The sequence below is a fragment of the Engraulis encrasicolus genome, chromosome 11 (assembly GCF_034702125.1).
Source record: "Engraulis encrasicolus isolate BLACKSEA-1 chromosome 11, IST_EnEncr_1.0, whole genome shotgun sequence".
NCBI lineage: Eukaryota > Metazoa > Chordata > Actinopteri > Clupeiformes > Engraulidae > Engraulis > Engraulis encrasicolus.
In genome coordinates this window covers 19658861-19684286 of record NC_085867.1, presented here as the reverse complement: position 1 = coordinate 19684286, position 25426 = coordinate 19658861, and the positions used below count along the sequence as shown (strand labels likewise).

General features: G+C 43.8%; 2 protein-coding genes across 3 annotated transcripts in view; one reads left to right on the top strand and one right to left on the bottom strand.

The window, feature by feature from the left end:
• The window catches only part of dhx29 (DEAH (Asp-Glu-Ala-His) box polypeptide 29), a 32315-nt gene extending 24300 nt beyond the window's left edge, over positions 1 to 8015 (bottom strand). Inside the window, exons 1-11 of the mRNA XM_063210154.1 lie at positions 7480 to 8015; positions 7284 to 7354; positions 7044 to 7157; positions 6816 to 6945; positions 6432 to 6574; positions 5706 to 5849; positions 5256 to 5382; positions 4389 to 4568; positions 2925 to 3093; positions 2251 to 2371; positions 1172 to 1451 (exon numbers count right to left, since the gene is read on the bottom strand). Coding sequence (XP_063066224.1) covers positions 1172 to 1451; positions 2251 to 2371; positions 2925 to 3093; positions 4389 to 4568; positions 5256 to 5382; positions 5706 to 5849; positions 6432 to 6574; positions 6816 to 6945; positions 7044 to 7157; positions 7284 to 7354; positions 7480 to 7651 — 1651 coding nt within the window. The 5' untranslated portion in view covers positions 7652 to 8015. The remainder of the gene's footprint in view (positions 1 to 1171; positions 1452 to 2250; positions 2372 to 2924; positions 3094 to 4388; positions 4569 to 5255; positions 5383 to 5705; positions 5850 to 6431; positions 6575 to 6815; positions 6946 to 7043; positions 7158 to 7283; positions 7355 to 7479) is intronic.
• A 77-nt stretch (positions 8016 to 8092) lies between these two features.
• mtrex (Mtr4 exosome RNA helicase) overlaps positions 8093 to 25426 on the top strand; it is a 61961-nt gene continuing 44627 nt past the window's right edge. For both annotated transcript variants that reach the window (XM_063210150.1, XM_063210151.1), the window contains exons 1-12: positions 8093 to 8203; positions 8439 to 8594; positions 8697 to 8763; positions 8894 to 8956; positions 10119 to 10231; positions 10847 to 11021; positions 11947 to 12037; positions 12342 to 12466; positions 12720 to 12818; positions 14345 to 14462; positions 15400 to 15531; positions 19029 to 19108. In XM_063210150.1, coding sequence (XP_063066220.1) covers positions 8115 to 8203; positions 8439 to 8594; positions 8697 to 8763; positions 8894 to 8956; positions 10119 to 10231; positions 10847 to 11021; positions 11947 to 12037; positions 12342 to 12466; positions 12720 to 12818; positions 14345 to 14462; positions 15400 to 15531; positions 19029 to 19108 — 1308 coding nt within the window. In that variant the 5' untranslated portion in view covers positions 8093 to 8114. The remainder of the gene's footprint in view (positions 8204 to 8438; positions 8595 to 8696; positions 8764 to 8893; positions 8957 to 10118; positions 10232 to 10846; positions 11022 to 11946; positions 12038 to 12341; positions 12467 to 12719; positions 12819 to 14344; positions 14463 to 15399; positions 15532 to 19028; positions 19109 to 25426) is intronic.

Here is a 25426-nt window from a genome sequence, read left to right as displayed (position 1 = left end):
AGTGTGTGGGGTCATTGCCTTGTTGAAACATCCACTTAAAAGGCATTTTCTCTTCAGAATAGGGCAACATGACTTCTTCCAATATCCTGATGTACTCAAACTGATCCATGATCCCCGGCATGTAGAAAATCAGATCAACACTGTAGTGCGAAAACATCCACATCTCATGATGCTTGCACCATCATGCCTAACCGTCTTCACTGTGTATTATGGCTTGAATTCTTTATATGCAGGATGTCCGGCAAACTTTGGGATACCCGAATAAGTACACTGAAGAGGTTTTGCCCTTGACGTGGATGTTTCAATAAGACAATGACCCCAAACACACTAACTAGTGAGCAGAATCATGGTTCCAGACCAACCACATCCAACTAATGGAGTGGCCAGCACAATTCCGGACCTTAATCCCATCGAAAACTTGTGGGCTGACATAAAAAATGCTGTTCATGAGGAAAAAACAAGAAATGCAGAGGAATTGTGGAATGTAGTACAATTGACCTGGGCTGCAACACCCATTGACCGTTGCCAGACTTTGGTTGACTCCATGCACCACAGATGCGAAACAGTTGTCCCAAACCATGGTTATGCAACCAAATATTAATTTAGGATGCTCAGCAAAGGTGAATTGACAAGAATTTGTTAGTTTGTACAGAACATCAAACAGAGTTTCCGAGGACAGATGTCAACACTGCTATTTTTTTTAACATGACATTTCTCCACTTTCTATTAAATACTTTGAAACTGAATTACTTCTCCCAATTTACTTCTTTGAAATACAATGTGGATGCACAGTGTTCTCAATCATTTTGGGGCATTAAAGTGCAATTTATTTGAAGAATTTTGACATTTACTCATCTTTGTGAAGGCACTAATATTATTATGCACACAACTGTATATAACTGTTCACTGTGCCTTACCCTGTTCTCCTTGTAAGTCGCTTTGGCCAAAGGCGTCTGCTAAATGCTAATGTAATGTAATTTCACGTACAGGGTAATGGTTAGTGGAGCAGTGTGGGGTTAGGTGCCTTGCTCAAGGGAACTTCAGCCATGCAGTGAGGTAGGAGGTGGAAGGGTGGGATTAAAACCACTGCAACCCCCTGACCTAAGCCAATCTTCTTAGCCATAAGGCCACAGCTGCCCCAGGTGCATACATGGGCCCCACCAACACACACCTTCATCACCATCACCAGCTAGGCTCTCCCAGGAGTCCTCTGGCTCGTCTCCCCCAGCCTGGGTGCGCTGGTCTGGGCTCCTGGATGATAATGACGATGGGGGTGTCTCCTGGTCGTCGTGCTGCTTGTGCTGGGCCTTGAGGCGGGTGAGCAGGCGGGCGATGAACTGGTCTCGGGGCTTGTTGGCGGCGGTGCGGCTCTCCTCCTGCTGCTGCTGCTCGCTGTCGCGCCACTCCAGCCACACCTCGCGGTAGGTGGGGGGCAGTAGCTGGTGCACCGACTGGTGGGGTAGAACAGGAGCAAAAACACACCAAGTGGTCATGAAAGAGGAATAATAATACTAACACCAGGACATGGGCAGTCATGACTCATGGGTGAGCGGTTAGGGCGTCAGACTTGCATCCCAGAGGTTGCCGGTTCGACTCCCGACCCGTCAGGTTGGTGTGGGGAGTAATCAACCAGTGCTCTCCCCCATCCTCCTCCATGACTGAGGTACCCTGAGCATGGTACCGTCCCACCGCACTGCTCCCCATGGGGCGCCACTGAGGGCTGCCCCCTTGCACGAGTGAGGCATAAATGCAATTTCGTTGTGTGCAGTGTGCAGTGTTCACTTGTGTGCTGTGGAGTGCTGTGTCACAATGACAATGGGAGTTGGAGTTTCCCAAATGGGCTTTCACAGAGTTTCCCAAATGGGCTTTCAGGACTACATCGGGGGGCCTCTGGGTTTACTTTACACCATCTCACCTTACTATATATGGGCTACTTTCAAGTCCATGGCCCTGGGTCATTTCCCAACCCTAACCCATCTCTCTCCAACTCACTTCCTGTCTACCCTCATATCACAAATCAACCGTATCTCACTCATTTCGTGGGCTCCACAAATGGTAGACGAGAGTAGGGGAAGGGGGAGGACTCCCAAGCTTGAAAGCATCTGCCATCCATTGAAGGGGATTTGTGTACTAATGAATGAGATTTGTTTTTGCTTCCTAATTGCCCTGCAGAACAATACACTAATAAGATCATCTGACATGCACTCGGCTTCCAAATGTGAAACTGTATGAGACCTGATGGACACCTACCTGTCCTTTGACCAAGGTGTAGAGGGCCAAGGTGGCTCCAAGGTGCTGGGCTTGCATGCCGTCCTCAGTAAGGATAGTGGGACAAACCTGCAGCACATCATCTGGTCTCTGGACACGCACACTGTGGAACAAATACATTTTGATTAGAGCATAATAACCAAGAATGTATTATTATCACTAATTCAGTCGTCAATAAAGTATTTTTTATCACGCTATCACAGCCTTTCATTACAAAACATTTAATATTTTCAACAACAACAAAAAAGGCAGGACGCCAAGGCACTCTTCTTAGATAAAACCACTTTGTTGTGGAGGCTAGTTCATGTTTGAACTTAAATAATTAAAAATACTGCCACTGCCAACATGTTTCGGCCCACTACAGGGCCTTCATCAGGGCACAAGGTGAATCAAGCAGTGTAGCACACTAGAGTGCCTTGGCGTCCTGCCTTTTTTTGATATTTTCTACATCTTTGCCAAAGAGCACCTTCAAACCACCACCAGTTTTACCACTTGAACGCGGCAGCACTCCAGCCCTCTCCCTTTTTATTTAATGTTTTCAGTCTGTGTTTAGCTTGGGTTTTTACCGCAGTGCAGCTAGATTCTCAGTAAATTGATTGATTACATTTTATATGAGCACACTCACAGCATTCTTGGTTAAATTAATGTCTACATACCGACATTTCCAATATCTGCCAGCTGGAACTTTCTCAAAGGTTGGTGGTGGACTCTTGGGAAGATTTTTCCGCACCCAGTCGATCAAGAATTGCTTTGGAGACTTTCCAGTCCAACTGCGTGCTGTGTAATCAAAGTTGCGGATATCTTTTGGTTCATTCTTCTTCGCCGCTGTGAGAGAGAACAGAAACGGCTTTAAATGCTGCTAAACATTCAGAGAAAAACCAGTGTTATGGAATGTGAGCTGAGATGCAAAACGAAGCAAAGCTTTACAAAATTCTTCTTCGGATCAACAATAATAATTTGGTTCTGTTATGTACGCTCATTTTACACATATAAAGTAGAAACAAAGGAAAGCATATTGACATCAGATTCTGTCCTCATTTATCCATCCCATCAAGTACACTCATACCCAGCTCAGTCACTTTAGATCATTATGAACCCTTCACGGCCTGTCCAGCATTTAACACATGGGTGGTTGACGTTTAAGGGCGTAACGCAAAAAAAAAAAAAAAAGTTTTTCAAATTCCTGAAAAAAATGATGGATAAAAATTGGAAAAAAATAGAAAAAAATAAAGCACTTAGTGGTCTGTGGAATTTCACCTTATTTTTGCCATTTTTGGGAAAATGTGTCCTGCATCAACACATAGCATAGGCATGTCACACCGCAGGGAATTCACTGCATTATGGCCATTTTAATCCTTTTGTATACATGACTGACATCTGAGCTCATGCTAACTTGATAATGATATTGTGTTTAATCTTAATATGTGTTTTCATTAATAAAAAACCTTTTTTTCCTCCTATAAGAGCAGTCACACCACAGGACACCATAAAATGAACCTAAGCATTGCGTGACAGAAAGATTGCAATATGAAGACATATTAAGAGGTTAAGAGTCACCTTAAACTTCCACAGCACTCTCCAATAACTGAGTTAGGAGCCAGTCTTTAAGACCCTTGTAGTTGGCCTTGCAGCTGCCCATTCACAAACATTGACATACATGTCACCCCACAGGACGCAATTTGTGTTACGAAATTGAACTTGTAGTTAATATTACTGTCTTGAGTTTTTTTCCACATTCACATATCTTAATCTAAAGTTAAGATTTATGCAATCATGCCAAATGCTTCATACATTATTCAAAATGTTGTTGGTTAATTTATATATATATTATTATATATTGTTTCATTAATGTTACAGTCACACCGCAGGAAATTTGTCATATAAACCTTTACATAAATCTTAACAAAAATGTTTCTTCTCATCTAAGACTAATATGAAACATAATGTACCACATCTTCTTTCATTGACATTTGTTTTTTAAAGGAAAATAACAGTTTTGTAGATTTTCAACCAATGTTACGAAAAAACAAGGCGTCACGTCTCCCACCCACATACAGTACGTACATCTACGGGATTCAACATTCAAGGCACACTGTATTTATGCTATTGCTCCAACTCACTCTTCTCTGGGGCAGGGGGTTTCTCTGCAGCAGCCTGCTTCTCTGCTTGCTCAAAGAGGTTAAAGGGCAGCTCCTCTTTGCCTTCTGTGACAGGAGCCGGCTTCTTCTTCTCTTCTTTAGGTGTGTCCACCACCTTAATGGCTGGATTGAACATGGGGTGGGCTTCCAAGGGTTTCATTTCTGCACGGAAAGCATGAAAAACGCTTTTCATCACACCTATAGCAGTAACCCAGTTTTACCTAAGGCACCTGCGAAAACCTCCTGCTAAATGCCCAAATCCTTTTTGGGAAAAGGTGCCCTCAGCCTATAAAAACCTAAATATAGTCTCAGCCTCCGAAGCACATAAAAACATGAGATGAGATGCATTTAAAATCTAAGATCCTCCTCTTGCATTAGAATATGTTCATTCAGCTTTAACATACCCACATTTTTAATTAAAAACACCAAAATCTCATGAGCCTGAATGCTGCGTCTATGTCGCTGCAGGTACCTAGATCAAGGCAGCATATACACGGCATCCAGTATCAATGGGCTAATGACACTGAAGGCATTTGAAGCAACAAATATGGAGCATTTCCAAAGTTAATGAATCTCCTTGAAGTTGGGAGATGCTTTAGTGGCTCATGACGGGGAGAATAAAAGTCTTCTTGGCCAACCTCACAATCCACTGGGTTGGTGCTGAATCAGCACCCATGGACTAACAAGTGAACATTTAACCTTAGCCCTGCGGACAAGACAAAGTGCTAAAAATTGCATAGTGCTACTTAAACTGCAAGGGGTACGTCTCTCTTTTTCAACGCATAAACATATCAAAGCCACACAATTACGTTGAATGCATTTAAACACATGGACACTCCATTAACAGACCTTGTTGAATGACCCTGATTCTGTCCTGGGCAGTCCTTTGTCCTGCTTTGTCCTTCTTGGCTTTGGCCGCAGAAGCCATTTCTTTAGCGTCAAACAACTGAGCCGTGAGAACCAGGTAGCGGTCATTCTGCCAACCAAAAGGACATACAGTGAGCTCACATTAATAAAAAGTGAACATATTACATTACAATATACTTAGCTGACGCTTTAATCCAAAGAGTTATTTACAGGGTATAGGTTACCGTCGCTGGAGCAATGTGGGGTTAAGGTGCCTTGCTCAAGGGCACGTCAGCCATGGATGGAGGTGTAGGGAGAGGTAAGGGTGGGATTTGAACCTGCAACGCTCTGATCTTAAGACCACCTTCCTACCCATTAGACCACGGCTGCCCCCACAGCTGAACACAATTGAACAAACAAAAAAATCAATAATGAAAACAAAACGTCACTTACAGGATCAAACTTCTCATTCAACTCGGGGTTGTATTTAGGACCATCCTTCTTCTCGTCCTCCTCTTCCTCACTCTCTTCACTGGACTGCTCAGCATATCGCAGGATCCAATCCTTCAGGTCTGCCTTGCCGTCTTTAACCACAACCTTGAGACATTACAATATAATATCATTAGTTTGGCAATTTCACATGTTATCGTCAAGGCTATGCTGTAATGCCATATTATGTCCTAATCATTTCATGCAGACTTCCTATTGTATGAGCTGGTTGTTACAAAATAGGATAATAACTAAGTCTTAATATGTTACTTAAGGCTCTGTCATTTCATAGCATTGTTGATATGGGGTGGATTCCAATATGTGGACTCCCTCTTCGGTCTGTGCTTGTGACCTCGAATTTGGCTGATGCCCCGCCTCCATGGAGAAAACGTAAGTTTCCCCGCTGTCAGCCCAGCCACAACAATTTTTGAGGGACTATTCTTCATTCACCATCCCATTTGCAAATGACAAAATGACATTAGAATGGAGCTTTTACGAGATATTGAAATACAATTCTTTTGTCTGTGACGTATTACTTCCTGGTACGAGGCCCCAAGCAAGAGTGGAGGACGGGAGTCTGAGCATTGGAATGCACCCATGATGTTCAGCAGGTCCATCTGCACCAAAGGGCTACAAGTGAAATGGTCCTGTGTGCTGCTGGGTATAGACCTCTGTGAGATTCGACACTACCTTCTCCTTTTGCTGCTCCGCTTTCTTGCTGGCCTCGGCTTGGATAGCTTGCTGCCTGGTGTCTTCTCTGGCGGGCTGGAACTTGGGTTTGGTTTTGTTGTCTTCCTCGTGCATCTTCTGGCTAAAGCCCTCGGGCAGCTCCTCTGTGTGTGTGTGTATGTGTGTGTGTGTGATAGAGATAGATAGAGAGAGGGAGTGAGAGAGAGAGAGAGAGAGAGAGAGAGAGTGAGTGTGAGAGAGAGACAGAGAGCGAGTGTGAGAGAGAGAGATGATGATGAGAAGAGGGCGGGAGGAAAAAAGAGAAGACAAAGAAATTGTCTGATGAGAAAGAAAGACTAGCGTACATACTCCATATCATCAATATTTGATAACAATGTACTCTACCATCTTTGAGGTTAAGGCACAGCCAGTCGAGTGCCGAGTGAAGATCTCCTCCATACAGCATACTGCCCTTCATGGCCTCCTCAATGTGCTCCGTCTTAAAACGGAACTTCTGCAACGCTGTGTACAAATCCTACAAGCAAAACAACAGTGAATTGGACAGTGCCTGACATTTGTGTGGACATGAACACTGCCAGGGAAGTCTGTGACTCCGTTCAGCTTTTCACTTACCAGAAGTTTCTTGGTAGTGATTCGTCCAGAAATTTGACCCTTGTCTCCATACTCTTGCCGGTAGTCGTTTATCAGTTTGATAACTTTCTTCTCTAGGTCTGGCTGGATGACAACCTAAAGCAGTAGGAAAGATTCAAGTGCCGGTTTTCCAGGATTAGCAAACTCTCCAAATTGAACAGTTCTGAGAGCTACTAATTAGGCCAACTATTCCATAAGTGCACACACAAACAGTGTTCTTACCTTGAGAACGGACTTGTCAGAAGCCACTCCGCTGTCAACTTGGCTACTTGTAAGACAATACGTCTTTGGTGCTATAAAAACAGGTAAGAAGATAGATATAATAACCTGGCAAGGTGTCAAGTAGGCCTACACATAACAGTGTATGTCTCAAACCGTAACTCAAAATAATCAGGGCCAAAAAAGGGGTTACAAGTACCTTTAGTTTTGTTCTCATTTGAAGTTGTCTTCGCATTGTTAGCTCTTGGTTGAGATTGTTTCTTTGCTGTGGATGGGTCAGCAGCAGCTCCGTTTGCTGCCGCAGGAGCTCTGTTCACTGAAGCTGCAGGAACAGCTGGAGGAGCATTCGACTTCTTTTTCTTTCCACCCATGTTTCAGTGAATATCCTTACTAAAACCACTCACTTGGTATGACAACGGTTCATGAATACTGAGTTTAATAGCAAGACTTACTACTCTTTGGCGCAACATGCGGACCATCCATGTTTGCTGTCAAAATTCCAACAGTAGTTTAGAGCTCTACCAGTCCCAAGAGCAGTCGCTTGTTAGCTTGATGGCTAACACACTAAATACTAACTTTATCAATGGGAAATCCAACAGGACGTGTTGAAATGACAACAACGAATGCGATTACAAACGACCGTTTCCACCTACTTTGGCAAATTATGTCCAAGTATCTCCCAAGCGATGAATTACAGGTAATAGATGTGGAGGTTTGTTTTTACAGTATGGCATATGCTGCCATCGCTAAATAAATCCTTGTGCTTGCCGTAGCGGAAATGACTTAGTGGATAGCTAGGAATTGTGGGAATTGTCTGCTTGCCTTGCTTTAAACATGGCGGACGCTTTCGGAGACGACTTGTTCAGCGTGTTTGATGATGAACAAACGAGTACTTCTAAAGCAAAACCTGCCCCACCAGCTGGGTATGTATAAATTATCAACCTTTTTGCATTTTTGGATGGTGTGTATGAATTATGTTTTTTTCGCGCGCGAAAGAGCGGGTGAGGGTTTGCTGGTTATCATGCTTTAGCCATGCCGCTAGAGTCTATGCTAACTGTAACTGAATGCATTGTGAAAGTGAATGCCCGCTAGTCAGGCATTCAGCCCTTTAACAAAGATCTTTAACTTATTCCATACGTTGTTTATTTATCATATCAGGAAGAAGACCAGTAAAGGAAACAAACAGGGGAAGGGAAAGACTGAAGCTGCCTCTGTGAAGAATGACAATAAGAGAGAGGCTGACAATGATGGAACAGAGGAAGTTGTGTTTGGGAAGAAACCCAAACTGGAAAGCGTGTCGCCTGAAGAATTCAAGTAATTCAACTTTTCAAAAGAGTGTGTCTCAAGCCCATGTCTATATTGGTATGCGTTTGAGTGTGGTTTGTACTAACAGTAATATCTGTGTAATCTGTTCAGCCTCGCAGACCTGATGCCTCAGGTAAAGGTGGAGCAAGTGGAGACGTTGGAAGGCTGCACACATGAGGTAAACAATGAGAATAAACGTCCCCAAAATCTACCTTTTAAATGTGCTTTTATCAATTTGTTTAAAGGACAATGGAAAATGCAATGTGTTCAAACAACCATAACATAAACATTGCCCCCTCACACAACAGGTTGCTCTGCCAGCGAGTGAAGATTACCAGCAGCTGAAGCCTCGGGTTGGAAAAGCTGCAAAGGTAGGGGCATGAACCATCAGTGTAAAGCATTCAGAATCACATTTGTAACTTCACGCTAGTCAGTGAAGAGGGCTACATCTTGAAAACATTATGTAATGTACGCATTCCTGCTCGTCCTGGGTTAGGTACAATTGTTTTCCTAATGTGAGAGCCAATTGGGAAACTCCAACTCCCATCGTCATTGTCGTTATTGCATTTATGCTTCACCCGTGCAAGGGGGCAGCCCCCAATGGCGGTCCAAGGGAGCAGTGCGGGGGGACCATTCTCAGGGTACCTCAGTCATGGAGGAGGATGGGGGGGAGCACTAGTTAATTATTCCCCCCACCAACCTGGCGAGTCGGGAGTCAAACCGGCAACCTTTGGCCTACAAGTTAGAGGACGACATTTTTCAGGAATTCCTGTGGGTCCCGCGTGTCCTGCGGGATTCCCGCGGGATGGGAGTCAAAATTTTAAAGATGAACAGGAGCGGGAATAAAGATGAATGGGAGCGGGCAGGAGCGGGAATAAAAATGAATGAGAGCGGGAATGCTTGCTTATTTTTTCATTAAAAAAGCCTATGAAACGGGAGTGGGATTGATTTTGAGTGGGAGTGGGCAGGATTGGGAGACATTCTTTTCAGGACGGGACGGGATGGGATTTGTTTCTTTTACTCCACTCCGGGACGGGACGGGATGGGATTTTTTTTTCTGGGACCGGGATGGGACGGGAGTGAAAATCCACTCCCGTGTCATGCTCTACTACAAGTCTGACGCCCTAACCGCTTACCCATGACTGCCCCTAATGATCTAAACCCCTAGCACATCTTCAGCTGTAGTTGTGTTTCACGGGGTAGTCGGGGCCTAGTTGCTCGGGAGTTGGTCTTTAAATCTGGGGGTCGTTAGATCAAATCCCACCTGACTTCTCCCTACACTCCCATCCATTGTTGAAGCTTCACATTCACATTGCTCCAGGGAGTGTAGCCAATACCCTGACAAATAATGACTAAGTCACTTTGGATAAAAGTGTCAGCTTACTGTAATGTAATCATGTAATATCATTTCCATTTGCAAATTTTCATTCCACAATAAATCCCCATCCTAGCAAGTAGTACACCTTTCAAGCTTACATATAGCTGCAGTTGTAAGTGTCTCAACCGAGCCCCTCCTCGCATCTTGTCCCCCAGGAGTACCCGTTCATACTGGACCCCTTTCAGAGGGAAGCCATTCTGTGCATCGACAACAACCAGTCTGTTCTGGTGTCAGCCCACACATCTGCTGGCAAGACCGTCTGTGCAGAGTAAGTATGACTGTAGGTTGTGCTTTTTTTGAATGCTTTGATTATAGTTAGACTATAATGTGCATTGGTTACTGCTTTCCATGGCCAACAATGCACATGCATTTTCAAACTTTGCAATGGTAAATGGTCCATACTTATGTTGTGCTTTTCTGTGTCCAGTAGAGGGCTGTACCAACCTTGGTTGCCGAGACAAAAATGAAATGTTCTAATGTTTTTTCCTGTGTGTTTGTGGAGCACCCAAACAAGCAGCTTGAAACAGTGCCAGTGACATTTGCTATTTTTTTCATTAATTTCATACATATGAGATCCAAATGATACAATACTATCTGGCAAATCTAAAACAAAAAGTCAAGTTTGTATTAGTCGATTTGCTTGCAGAGCATCTCCATAACTTCTTTGTTTGTTTGGGAAAAGGTCAATGGAATGTATTATACATTTCAGCCCTTGTTGCCCAAAAATTGCACCAACTGCAAAAGTACTATACAGCTCTTTGACTCTTTCTCTCTTGCTCTCCCTCTCTCCCCCTCTCCCCCTCTCCCCCCCCCCCCTCTCTCTCTCTCTCTCTCTCTCTCTCTCTCTCTGTCTCTGTCTCTCTCTCTCTCTCTCTCTGATCAGGTATGCCATTGCCTTGGCCCTGAGGGAGAAGCAGAGGGTGATCTTCACCAGCCCCATCAAGGCCCTGAGTAACCAGAAGTACAGAGAGATGTACGAGGAGTTCCAGGATGTGGGCCTGATGACGGGAGACGTCACCATCAACCCCACCGCCTCCTGCCTCGTCATGACCACAGAGGTACACAAGCTATGCAGGAGCAATTGTGGTGTTATAAAGGCTCGTTATCACTTGGCTCAAGATGTGCATCTCGAAATGATCTTGCTGTTAATGTGATTAAAAAACTGAAACATTTTTTAGGTTCTACCATTGCTGAACAAGTGATCATAAGCTCTAATAATTATTAAATACCACTACAAGACAGGTGTTGTGACAGTGCTGTATTTTTAGTGCCTGACATCAAAAATGGTGGAAAAGAGTAGAAGTCCGCATACTGTGGCTCCGCTTTGAAAATGTATTCAGGTCATACAACATTTCGACCCATCAGGCACGTCACATGCCTGATGAAGACCCTGTTGGGTCGAAACGTTGTATGACCTGAATACATTTTCAAAAGCAGAGCACAGTATGCAGACTTCTACTCTTTTCCACTATCAGACGCGCCTTTGTCCTGCACCTGGCCTCAGAGAGGTGGGACATGCATACTCTTACATTTATGACATAAGATAGAACAAAAACGTGAGTTGTGACTAACATCTTGGTAATTTCAAGGCAGCCACATCCCTCTAGATGACTTCAAAGTTGTTTATAGACCTTTCAGAGCTTGCCTTTATTTTGTGGCCAATTATCCCAGAGGGAAACAAATTTGCCTAATAATTATGCACACCTGACATAGGGTATCGGGCTCTCAGATCACCCCCTCTCTTTTTATACAAATGTGCATGACCTGGAATGCTTAAATCCAATAGGTTTTCATGTTCACACAGGTTGGTGTTGGAAAATATGCATTAAAAAAGAACAATATGGTCAAAAAAATGCTTGCCTAATAATTGCAAACAATTCTTGTTTTTTCTGTCCTGCATTAAACTACATTTCCATATTGTGTAATGCACTAACCATACAAGATGGTTCTTAAGCCTGCTGACTGTGCCTCTTTGTGCTGTAGATTTTGCGGAGTATGCTGTACAGGGGATCGGAGGTGATGAGGGAGGTGGCCTGGGTCGTCTTTGATGAGATTCACTACATGAGGGATTCTGGTGGGTCACCATTTTTTTTATTTACGTTGAGAGCATCACTGTTGTTGAGCATATGGTGCACATTATTTTTGAAGGCTTGGATATTTGAATTAGTGTGTGTGTGCGTGTGTGTCCTGTCATCCTGTCAATGACCTCTTTCAAAATATTTGGGTCTTGTACTTTTCACTTGCCCTTTATTCAAGTGTGTGTGTGTGTCTGTCTGTCTGTCTGTCTGTCTGTCTGTCTGTCTGTCTGTCTGTCTGTCTGTCTGTCTGTCTGTCTGTCTGTCTGTCTGTCTGTCTGTCTGTGTGTGTGTCTTGTGCAGAGCGTGGTGTGGTGTGGGAAGAGACCATCATCCTGCTGCCTGATAACGTCCACTACGTCTTCCTCTCGGCCACCATCCCCAACGCCAAACAGTTTGCTGAATGGATTTGTCATCTCCACAAACAGGTGTGGAACCACATACCACATACTTTTTTGTGGTTTGAGAACAGTTCTTGTCTTATTCCTAATGCAGTGTATGGTGAGATTGACACATTATTTATTGTCTTGAGATTCTGTATGGTAATGTACGTCATGAAAAGGTTCCATTGCACACTGACTGTGATGTTCTTGTTCTTGAATGTGTATCTTGTTTGAGTGTAAGTGCCTTTGTGTTTGTGTGTGCTTATTTGCCGTGTTTGTTTATGTTTGTCTGTTTCAGCCCTGCCATGTGGTGTACACGGACTACCGTCCCACTCCGCTGCAACACTACATTTTCCCAGCAGGGGGCGACGGACTTCACCTTGTGGTGGACGAGAATGTGAGTGTCTCCGTCTCTATCTCTCGGCCTTCAGCCCATGCAGCAGCGGCGTTCCTGCACTTCAAAAGGACAAGCCGGGCTTAGCTTGGATGTAAATTTAAAGATTAATCGAGAGCAATGAAATAATTATAGCTAAACAACTTTTGGCTACCAGGGCAGAGTTTTAATTTACCCTGGGCTACAGCCCCGGTGAAAAGTAGTCTAGCAGCGCTCCTGTCTGGAAGCACCTTGGGAAGCAAGCATGGAGCAGAAGAAGCAACACCATCCTTCCTCCTCCTCCGCCTCCTCCTTCATCTTCATCCCTGTTTTCTGATGGCTGTTTACACATCTTACAAAAAAATAACATCTCCTCCCCCAATGTTAATGTTCTCACGGCAGAGGTTTTTTTTAGATGAGTTCTTTTGCATCTAGCAGTAAGAGTTATCAAAGAGGATTTGCTCCTAATCCATCATGGCTGATAGGTTGACAGTTTTGGTGCTCTCGCCTGGATTCTTGGGTTTTTAAAGCCTGTGCTGTTGTATACCCATTCTGAAGCCAATCGAGAGATGGCGATGGATGCAGGGAGAGAGTGAGTGAGCGAGGGATGGGGGGCCAGGGGGTGGAGACGAGAAAGAGAGGGAGTGCGAGTTAGAGATTGCTTTTCATTTTCTGACTCTGGGAGGTATTGGGTGTCCTTTCTGTGCACCTCCATAATTTAGGAGAGAGTGCACTCCAGGAACAATGCTGGAGTTGCTGTTTGAATCAACCACGCGAAGAATGCCAGAAAAGCTGTACATTAGGACAGGGAACACAGAAAGCCTGAAAATCAGTAAAGGTTCGCGGAAAAGCTGAAAATAAACTTGCACCTGCGCTCAGTGACATCAGCAGAGATGCATGTTTACTGAAACTGTATAGCAAATGCATAAGCTGGACTGGAATGTGAATCATAATCGTGTGCAGACACAGTAACGCAGCTGCTAGGCCAAATATGGTTCAGACAGACATGTTATCAGGATGTGTAGGTTTCTGACTTAAGCGTCATCTCGGTGCATACAGCTTGTCTACACATTGAAAGAGATTAAGTGTGTGTGTGTGTGTGTGTGTGTGTGTGTGTGTGTGTGTGTGTGTGTGTGTGTGTGTGTGTGTGTGTGTGTGTGTGTGTGTGTGTGTGTGTGTGTGTGTGTGTGTGTGTGTGTGTGTGTGTGTGTGTGTGTGTGTGTGTGTGTGTGTGTGTGTGTGTGTGTGTGTAAACACTGTCTTGTCTGCCTGTTACCACACACACTGGCCTGCTGGAACTTAGATTGGTCTGAATGTCTGCTCATGATTTGATTTGATGAGCTGAGCATGTAGAAAAGTCCCGTCACACTGACACCTCCAATGGATCCAGAAGAGATTTAATCACCACCAATGATGTAATGTTTTTAGATCGCATTGCCCCTCTTCAGACATGACTTGACTTGATGTGTCTCTCTCTCTCTCTCTCTCTCTCTCTCTCTCTCTCTCTCTCTCTCTCTCTCTCTCTCTCTCTCTCTCTCTCTCTCTCTCAGGGAGAGTTCAGGGAGGACAACTTCAACACAGCCATGGCGGTCCTCCGTGATGCTACGGATTCGGGGGGCAGCACCGGTGGCAAGGGGGACCCCAGAGGCAGAAGAGGCGGTACTAAAGGTGAGACCAGGAGAGCCATTGACGTGCAACAGGGCCCTGTCCCCCTTACTTCCACTCCAACTTCCAACTCTCACAGTGCTTCCCATACGTAGACTATTCTGTGTCGCAGGACCGCAGAATAAAAACCAAGCACCACAAATTGATAAACAGCCACACGTTCATGTCAATGGGGGGTACATACACGCATCACATTTGCACTGGCTCAGCGCTTTTTTGCTTACATCATGCAACTTGGTCTGTAGGAAACACCGTTTCACACACTTGGCGGGTAGTGTGAAAGTCTAGTGTGTCCCAATACTTTCGAGAGCACGGGAAAGTGCTTGGAATCTCTTTAAACTTCCCCTGGAATCAAAGTGAGGTTGGGACCCCCTGTGTATGAAAGGAGTGGAGGAATGAAATGAAATGAAAGGATGTGAAGTGTGAGTGGGAATAAATGGGACGCAGCTGTGTCGCATTCAGCATTTGCATATCCAGGGTAATTTGCTTGTCGCCTTGTCTCCCAACTGATGTTCATTGAAGACGTGTCAGCCCTGTAACAATAAGGTGATGACCAAACTGACTTATTCGTTCAAATAGAAGGGTAGTCAACATGACATAGGGTGCCCTATGTATTTAATGTCTATAAAGGAGACCTTTCTGTATCGATCACAAGGTAGAGCATGTTTTTTGTGCGCCCTCACGCTTTTGGAGGCAAACACTTTCAATCTGTCCATATCCAAATTGATGCTTTCATTTTTCCTGCCAGAATGTGGCATATGAGGAAATAAATTGTGGTGAAATAAGCTGGTTTTTTTTGGAAGCCTTCTCCTTCAAAGCCTTGAAAAGCTGCCTGCTTTCTGATTTTTTAGGGATTGGTTTCTCTATTGTTTTTCTGCCATTGGCATCCAGTGTATTCAATAATGTCAGTGACTGTCATGATTGTTGTACTTTTTGTCAGGTCCCTCTAACGTTTTCAAGATCGTCAAGATGATCATGGAGAGAAACTTCCAACCGGTCATCATCTTCAGCTTCAGCAAGAAGGAGTGTGAGGCCTACGCATTGCAGGTGTCCAAGCTGGACTTCAATACAGGTACACACACACACACACACACACACACACACACACACACGCACACACGCACGCGCACACACCCCAAGAAGGTCTGTGAAGTCTGGACAGACAGACAGACAGACATTAGTGAGGAGTGTGTGGAATGCCCAACCATACAGATGCATGCGCTCACTCACACCCGCAGCATTTGCAAGAACGTGTTCTTGTGGCTGCAACTCCATAACAATAAAGGAGCTAAATTTGAATGTACGTGGGCCGTGGCTGCATGTTCCTTAATCTAGGATGTTGCAAGTGTTGCACGACCTACCTGGCCATAGCACACTCTCTACTACACAAACATATCCGACCTCAAACTTGCTGAAAGCAGAGGTTTTACGTCATTGGGGAATAGTGTGTTTATATACAAAGAATATGTTGGCACTTGAGTCTTGCTGGACTGGCAAATGAGCATCATTCCAGCAGTGTAAACTTTGCGAAACACGGCTATCCGTCTCATCTGACAGAAATGTAGCAACTCGCTTCTAATGGGATACTGTCTTTTTGAAGATGCCGCACATCTCAAGGGAATGTCTTTATGAAGAGACTATTTTTTTTTTTAAATCTTAGTTATTGTTGCCAGCTCAGCTCTGCTGCACGAGGCTGTATGCACTGCAGGAGTCATTTGAGGTAACGGACATGCTGATGCCATAACTGGGCTCATCATCAGTCTCCCAGGGCTTGCAGTAAACTGTTTAAAACAGGAGCGTCCCGGAATCGAGGAGTGTTTATGGTTAAGATGGCTGTCTGCTGGTGGTAGGGCAAGGGGGGAAGTGGGGATGGGAGTGAGAGGGGAGGGCTGCCTACTCCAATTACCTTTGGCTGCTTGTTTTACATAGATGACCTAATGGACTGGCAGAAAATACATGGATGGGAATAGAAACATAATGGAAGGAGACTTTGAAAGAGTGGGGGGTGGTGGGTGGACAATGCAAGGTTTCAAATATTCAAAATCTTGCTGTAATAAATTGAGTGCATGCTTGATTATGTTTGAGAGTCATTTGAGCAATGATTCTTCTGTGTGCATTGCATTTGGAAGGGATATAAATGGCCTTTTGGCCTCTATGTCAGTCAGTCAATATCTTTTGTCTGAAGGAAGCAGTTCAAAGCAATGAACGGAGTGGGCAGGGGTGAGAAGCAAAGAGATGGATACAGTTGACAGGACTACAGACAAACCCTGTCAGGGCGTGTCTCTGAGATGTGATGGTAAGGAGGTGGGGTTGGATAAGAGGTATTTGGTCAAAGTGACGGTGAGAACTGAAACTGTCACACGGAGCGAAATGAAATGCAGGGTTTCCCCCAGCACTTTATTGCTAAGGCAATGACAAGAACACCTACCAACTTGACTAGGTCCCCTGAAAAGATAAAGATTTCATGTTGTGAATGTAATTTCTAAAGTTCACCTGACATCACAGGGATCCAGGGAAAATATGGGCTTGATTCTTTGGTAATGCAATGAGGCCATCACTTGAGCCTCAGCCACCATCACTAGTAACAGTTGCATGCTCTCATCCCATCTCCACCTCTGAGATATGAAACCACAGTGGGAGAGTGACGCACAACACACGGTTTCAGGTCTCTGTTTGTGGAAGTGTGAAGGGCCTCTCTACTGAGAAAAAGGAGTGGTGATGAGATGGAGATGGGAGGACAGAGAAGGGGTGGAAGGATGATGAGATGGAGAATGAGAGGGAAGGAAGGAGTGCGGGAGTAATGGCAAAAGCGACAGAAGAGTACAAGTTGCAATGCAGATTGCACAGTAGACGTGCAATGGAACAATCACAAGTGCAGTTCACAAGTGGGCTGTGTTTGTGTGTTGTCAGAGTTCTTGTGAAAGCTTAGAGGGTGTGAGACTGGGTGCGAGATATGTACACCACACAAGCTTAGCCAGAAACGCACACTAATCATCATCAAAGTCCAAAATAATATTCGGAGTAAAAGTTAAATGGTCCAAATAACGGTCAAACTTTGCTGGATGACTGCAGAAACTAAAGCCTTTAACGTGCACTTCAAAACACCCAACGTGTCCTAAGTTAAACTGGCTGCCATGCTACAGCAGGCATCTCCCACATTACACATTATTCAAATGCCAATGGTGCCAACTGCCATACTTCCTAAACATTTTATTTTGTTCTAATTGAATACCCTGCGAGTTCTACTAATGGCTTCTCTCTCTCTCTCTCTCTCTCTCTCTCTCTCTCTCTCTCTCTCTCTCTCTCTCTCTCTCTCTCTCTCTCTCTCTCTCTCTCTCTCTCTCTCTCTCTCTCTCTCTCTCTCTCTCTCTCTCTCTCTCTCTCTCTCTCTCTCTCTCTCTCAAATCAAATTATGCTTTATTAGCATGAATGATGAAATCATTGTTGTTAAAGCTGATACAGAAGAAAAACAATATATATATATATATATATATATATATATATATATATATATATATATATATATATATATATATATATATATATGAAGGGTTTATTTGCAAAACGGTGTATCTCCATTTTTTGACTTTTGCATTTTATTATTGGAAATGACTGTTCAGAGGTCATATCACCCATGTGTGAATTCTTACCATTCAAATATTTTGAGAACATACTTTTTTGAGCTATATAAAATGCATTTTGCAATACATTTCAATGGAATGCCCAATACAAAAATGTCAATTTCCCAATATTCTATAAAATGGAGATACACCGTTTTGCAAATAAAGCCTTCATATATATATATATATATATATATATATATAAAAAATGAAAAAAAAAATTAAAGGAAAAGGAATGAAAAACAATAACAAATGTCTTTCATTAAACTAATGTAAATATTAAAATGAAACAAGTAAAATAATTGTGTTAAATTAAACATAAATGAAATTATTCTTAAGGAAACTAACCATGTAGGCCATGTATATAATCTATATATATATATTTTTTTTTTTTTCGGTACTCATACATAAATACATAGGCCTACATGCTTATACGTGCACATACATACAAAATATTGTTCAAACATCTCTTAACTGGTGGCATGTCATTAAGTAATCTGCTGCTAAACAGCAATAGTTGATGTCTTCTCCCAATAATATAAATATCATTTCCTTTATTGACAGGTTGTCAAAATTGGGTATTTTTGTTCTCAGCATATTAAAGAATACCTGTCTTGTGGCAGTGTATTTGGAACAGTGAATTAAGAAGTGTTCTTCATTTTCGATCATGTTTATACAATATACACAGGTTCTCCTTTCTCTCGGTAGCCACGTTTTGTGGTGTCTTCCCTTTTCAATGTTCAAATTGTGGTCACTTATTCTATATTTCGTCATGAGTCTTCTTTTTTTTCTTTCTCTAACTTGTAGTAAATATGGCGCCAGACAGTATGGTCTCTCTAAAGCCCTGTATATGTCTAGTTTCTGATTATTTTTTATTTCATAAATATGTCTCGTTCTCTCTCTCTCTCTCTCTCTCTCTCTCTCTCTCTCTCTCTCTCTCTCTCTGCAGATGAGGAGAAGAAGTTGGTGGAGGAGGTCTTCAGCAATGCTATCGACTGCCTCTCCGATGAGGACAAAAAACTTCCGCAGGTCAGTGCCAATTTAGCAAGGCCAAACAACATCAGGGGGTTGGGGGTTGTGGGCGTGTGTGTGTCCATATTCGAAGTCCCTGCATATAATCACTCGGAGAGCCTTTGAGATGAGATCAGAGCTCATAAAAGCTTCCCGGCCCTCAGTTTTTTTCTTTTTTCACCTTTTGAAAGCCTTTGCTCTGGCTTGTGCTGTTTTTGTGCAGGACGTTGCTGAAATAATGCAGTTTCACCAGTTTAGACTTGAGCACAACACAAACCTTATTAGGTTCCATCCATTTAGTTTCTTTTTTGGTAACTTGTATTTTGAATGTATGACAAAAAAGTTCATATGAAACAGCATCAAGTAACAAAGCATTCCATGGCATTCCCCACCCCACTCACTAGTTGAATTTCTTGGAGCACTACACAGGCTGTATTTGCTAGCCTCCATTTCTGGAGGGAGTGTTGTCTCCCGATGTCTAAAAGTGTGCCACACTAAAGAAAGAAACGGACCTGCTATATCTTCGAAAGCTTAAGCTGGAGCTTTTGTGATTTGGTTTGTTTCAGAAGGGCCATAGAAGTCGTAAACTTCATTTGGCTGCATTCACTGAGTGTCCTCAAAAGTGTTCTTGTTGGCTAATTTTAAGTAGTACTCTGCTCTATGAAGCCGCGATGCTGCAGTGACTACATATGCAGGGTTCACACACGTCCTGGAAAACCTGGAAAACCTGGAAATTTAGAGATGTGTTTTCAAGTCCTTGAAAGTCCTGGAAATTCACTAAATGTCCTGGAAAAAAAATATTTGTCCTGGATTTTTTTTCCTTCAACTTTTTCCCGATTTTGTTTGTGGTATAATTTTACTCTTCTCCGAGTCTAGACATGGCGATTCAATTTATATCCACCTATTGAATACATTATTGTCCACACACACACACAGTTTGGTCAGGTTGCCATCTTTGATTGCACTTATACACTGTCATATTCTTTGACTCAGTGTTGCCAAAAGTCGCTAGAAGTCGCTAGTTGGCTTACTGAAAAGTCGCTAGCTGATATCATGGCGTTATATATCTCTCGAAAACCTGCTTACGGTCATAATAGGCCTACAAATAGGCAGTGCTAGCACTTCCTTACAAAAAATTGTACTGCTATCTTTTTTGGAGATCAGAGCTTTCAGTCTCACTAGCCACTTTGAAAGCTAGTTTGATCTTTGGTGTGACGAATCACAGTAGTTGCATCAATTGTTTGTATGCAAGAATATTCCAGAGAAAAAGAAACTGGCAACAAAACTGGCTTGCAGAAAGACAGAAACCACTGGCCACAATGGTTGGTGAGCAAAAAAGTCAAAGTCAAGTCTTGTGGAGAATGCATTTAAATCCAAGTACACTAATTTTTGCGATAAGAGGAGACTATTACGGTACTAATTTCTGAGATAATGTGACATTAATGTGAGTTTACATTGCACTTGGATAAGAACGCTTATTCGCAGGAAATTACATTGGCCACGGTGTAGTACGGGGGCGTAGCCCGGGGACACCATGCGTAGTGGATGCAAGGCCATGATCGATAAAAATTGTGACACTGGAAACTCCGCAATTTGAATTGCATTGTGGGTGCGAGGAGCTGCTGTTAGTTCCGGCCCGGTCAAAATAGGATGTCCTGTCGTCAATGCTCAGTTTGTGGTTAAATTACAGCTGTCATTCAGCCTTAATTACAGCTGACACAAATTCACTATGTCCTATGACCTGTTCCACACTCCAGCCCTGGCGGTAGTGGCTTTGCATTTTACCTTGCCGCCAGTACTCAGCAAATAACGTACATTGGATAAGAAGTATCACTCAATGGAAAATGCATTGGGTTAGGTGTAGTCCGAGGACATTGCTTAAAGACACTGTGCTCATGGTCAGTGGATGCAACGCCATAATGGATAAAATCTGAACTCTGTCAAGACTGCAAAATTGGTCAAGAGAGGAGATCCAGTTGTCAGTGTTTAATGTAATCCCTCCCATCACTAGTCTCCTCTGTACTAACTGCAGAAGAAGAAAGTGACCTTCCCTTGCGGCCATGCCATACTATGCTCTTATGACGTCTTTGGACGTACCCTCTTCCCTAACACACTGTACTCATTTATTTCAACTAGGGATGCACGATGTATCGGCCAGATGTATCGGTATCGGCCGATATTTGACATTTCTCAACACATCGGACATCGGTCTGATGTTAACGCCGATGTTTTTTTTTTAATATGATACGGTTCTAATAGATTGGACTTGACGGTGACTTTCATTGTTTGTCTTCTAGTTTTTATCACAGGGAGTTAAAAAGTGTTTTTGGAAATAAGAGGACATTCAAAAATTCAGTTTGTTTGCATTAATGTCATCTCTGTAAAAAAAAGAAAAGAAAAACATCGGTATCGGTTAATATCGGTTATTGGCCAAAACCGTTATATCAATATCGGATGTCGGTATCGGCCGAAAACATCGTGCATCCCTAATTTCAACCTTAAAGTCACATTGTCTCTAAAATGCATTGTGTGTCGCTGTGTATGTCCAAATTGTGGGTCCGACGGATGAAATATCCGTCCTGAATTATCCAAAAATAGTCCTGGAAATGTCCTGGAAATATCCTGGAAAATTATTTTTGAAAAAGAGTGGGAACCCTGATATTTTCGTCAAATTGAGTTTAGACTGCAGATTGAGTTTATAACACCCCCTTTGTCTTGTGACTAAATGGTTTGCTTCTTTCTGTGTGAAGTAATTGGATAAAAGTATCTCATTACATTTTAAACTTGTCTGACTGGCCAGGGTGGCAGTGTGTAAGAGATGTCCCCAATCTGCATACTTATAGGTTCTGCACTTTGGATGTTTCAGGTCAGCCATAGTATTGTTAGACTTCTGAGTGTAATTGCATTGCCATTTTTATGAACAGTAATGTCTACTCTGGTCATCGAAGTAATTTGTTAAACTGAAAACCAAAATCGGTCTCACACTAATTCATTTCAGTTGTCCAGTTGTAGTCATTGTTTACACCAGGGGTGTCAAACTCAAATTGACACGGGGCCAAAATCAAAATCTGGTTCTGGTGAGCAGAACTTAATATTTCTTTTTAAAAATGGACAAAAAATGTTCGTACATGCCCTTAAAACTCATAGTTAAATTTCAGACACACTTTCCCTTCATACATGGTAGTTCAAATGTGCCTCCATTGGCCTTGGCCCACTCTTTTGACTCACCAAACGACCACAATTTTTTTTGTTTAAGTCTTGTTATGCTATACATTATTTGCGTATGTGGGCCACCTGTGATGCACGTTTGAAATGATCTTTGGGCCAAATAAAATGACTCCTCAGGCCAGATTTGGCCCCGGGGCCTGAGTTTCCCACCCCTGGCCTACATAAACAAGCAGACACAAGGCACAGTGTGTACGCAGCTCTCTGTCATCCAAGCAGTCATATCTGAGCAGTCGTGGGTTGGTGATGAGTTTAACTTGCAGCCAGACCTTTTCCGCTTCAGTCTCCTCAACATGGTACCATCTCCGAGAAGTGCTCCCCTGGGGAGCCAGATGGGCTGCCGCCTTGTACATAGATGGCATTTCGTTATGTGTGCATGGTGTTCGGTGTGTCACAATCACTTTCACTTTCCATTTCAAACGGTCACATGGATTCCCCTCAGTCCAGTGTCCTATTTTAGACGGGCATGCCAAAGCGCAGTGGCATCTGGCCTCACTGGCAAGCAAGAAGACAGAATGAAAGGACAGACTTGTCCTCCTGCAAAAATCCCCTTCTGCTATACACAGACAGAAATAGAGAGATGTGAGCATTTAGAGTAGAGTTTAGAGTAGAGTGAGACAAAGAGACACACAGATGGAAAAGACAGGAGCAAGAGGGACACAAAGCCTCATGAGAGTGAGACGGAGAGAGAGCAGCACAAAGATTTGTAGAGAGAGGGACAATATTGCGCCGTGGGCTGCCCATTGTGCACCAAAGACGGGCAAGAGGCACATAGAGCTGAGTAGGCCGTGCAATGGGGTGTCTGTTGGTGCCATAGACAAACGAGAGACACAGACAGACATGGGGAGAGAGAGACACTGTTTCACAGTGGGTCGTTCAGTGGATTGCCTGTTTGTTTAGTGCCAAAAACAAGACGAGAGACAGTCAGAGAGACAGACAGACATGGAGAGGGAGACAGAAAGTTACAGATGGCGCGTTCAGGTGTTGGCGAAACGGAAAGTTGGTTTGCAATGCAAACCGAAAAATACTTGATTTTCTCTGCGAACCGTGACTACAACCTGAACGTCAGCAGGTTCATCCGGGTAGCAGTCACGTGCGGAAAAAGTTAATAGCCAAGTGAGCACTTAAGTGACGCCGTAACTGACGTGGGCACCGGCACCATTTTGGTCGACCTGAAAGCAGTAAGAGAGGGCTTTGGTGTGGGCTCTTGGTTGCGTGCCACCACATAGTCGGAGAGACACTCAGAGACACATACACACACACACACGGAAAGAGAGAGTGGGTCGTGCAATGGGCTGGATGTTGCGTTGCGTGCCACCAAACTGGGCCTCGACCACAGTGATGAGCCCACAGCTGCTTAACGTACCAGAGGGGGAGGCAGGAAGTGGTTCACGCTGACATTCATCTACCCAGCAATCAGCACCCACACTGTCATGATGTATTGAGCCTGTGCTCAATCAGCACCCACTAGGGCTGGAACGATACACTCAACTCGCGATTCGGTTCGTATCACGATTTTTGACCAACGGTTGGATACACCTCACGATTTCTGAAATGCATCTCCATTGAAGCTTGGTAACATTATCACATCAAATCGTAAGGTTGCTTTCTGGACTAAAAGGTAACAAAACTTTGGTAGGGCGTATCACGATACTGCCTCCTTGTATCGCTATACAGTATCGTGACTCTGAGTATCACGATTTCTCGGTTCGATACAATATTGTTACAGCCCTAGCACCCACTATATCATGATGTATTGGGCCTGTGCTCAAGACTATGGCAGCCTTTGTTGTAGTAGAAGTATTCAGTTAGTCAGTTTATTGAAGGGAAATTAGAGTTGCCTCGCCAGCCAGCATTCGAACCAGGGCCTTCTGGAGTATCAAACTGAGGGGACTGAACGCTACACAACAGCGCCAGGCTCGTTGGGGTGACAGTCAGAGCACACCCACAACACAAGCGATGGTCACTCCCATCATAGTCAGTAAGGTTGCCTCTTCCTAATGTCAGTAAAAAACAATCATGATGTGTTCAAGAAAGCATGGTATATGATCAGTAGCTCCTATTGCAATTATATATATAAATTATAAATAATATGCAGAAATGGTTTGTAGGGGAGCTGTAGTGACATCACAGCTTTGACCCACAGCCGTGGCAGTCTCTGCTCATTGCCCATGATGTCTTCTAAAAACACCACTCATTGTTGGGGTGTGGATGTGCGCTGTTACACACACCTCAGACAAGTGTGAGACAGTTTCTATACTTGCGTGCAACAGTCAGGGAGAACATTTGCACGAAATTTGCATAAACATTGCCTGGTTTTGGGGGGGGGGTTACCAAGTGCTGTTGATGTCAGAAAGCCCATCTTGGAAACTCCAACTCCCATAGTCACTGTCTGTGACGCTGCGCTCCACATAACAACAGACAAGTGCACACTGCACACAACAAAATTGCATTTATGCCTCACTCGTGCAAGGGGGCATGCCCCTATGGCGCCCCAAGTGGGATGGTACCATGCTCAGGCATTGAGGAGGATGGGCAGAGAACTGGTTAATTCCTCCCCCCCACCAATCTGGCGGGTCGGGAGTGAAACCGGCAACCTTGGGCTGCAAGTCTGATGCCCTTACCGCTTAACCATGATTGGCCATGAATGTCAGTGATGCGTGCATGTATGGCAGCGACTTGAGTATAGCGCTAGATCTCTCATTGCCTCACTGGTGTGTCATTCAGACCACAGGCATCCTTATAGCGTTCCACAGCTTACTACTGCTCCTTAGTGTGGTGGTGCATTGCATTTGTGAGTAGGTATGAGTGATCCACATGGCGCGTGCGTGGGACAGCATTTGCATATCCGTTGCCTGGTGTCTGTCTGGGGGGTTTATCAGGCTGAAGATAGAGCAGCACATTAGGTCTAGTCGAGCCTCAATGGCGTTTTCCATGTTGACCGCAGGCATCCTTGCATGACTGCACAGCTTACGACTACTATTGCCAGCGACCCACGCAGCCACAGCGTGTAGTAGACTGTATGTGGGACTTGTCTCCCATCATCGTGTTTCATGCTTCCCCCAGCACCTCTCTCCTCTTGTGCCATTTAAAGGCGCTTTAACAAGGCGA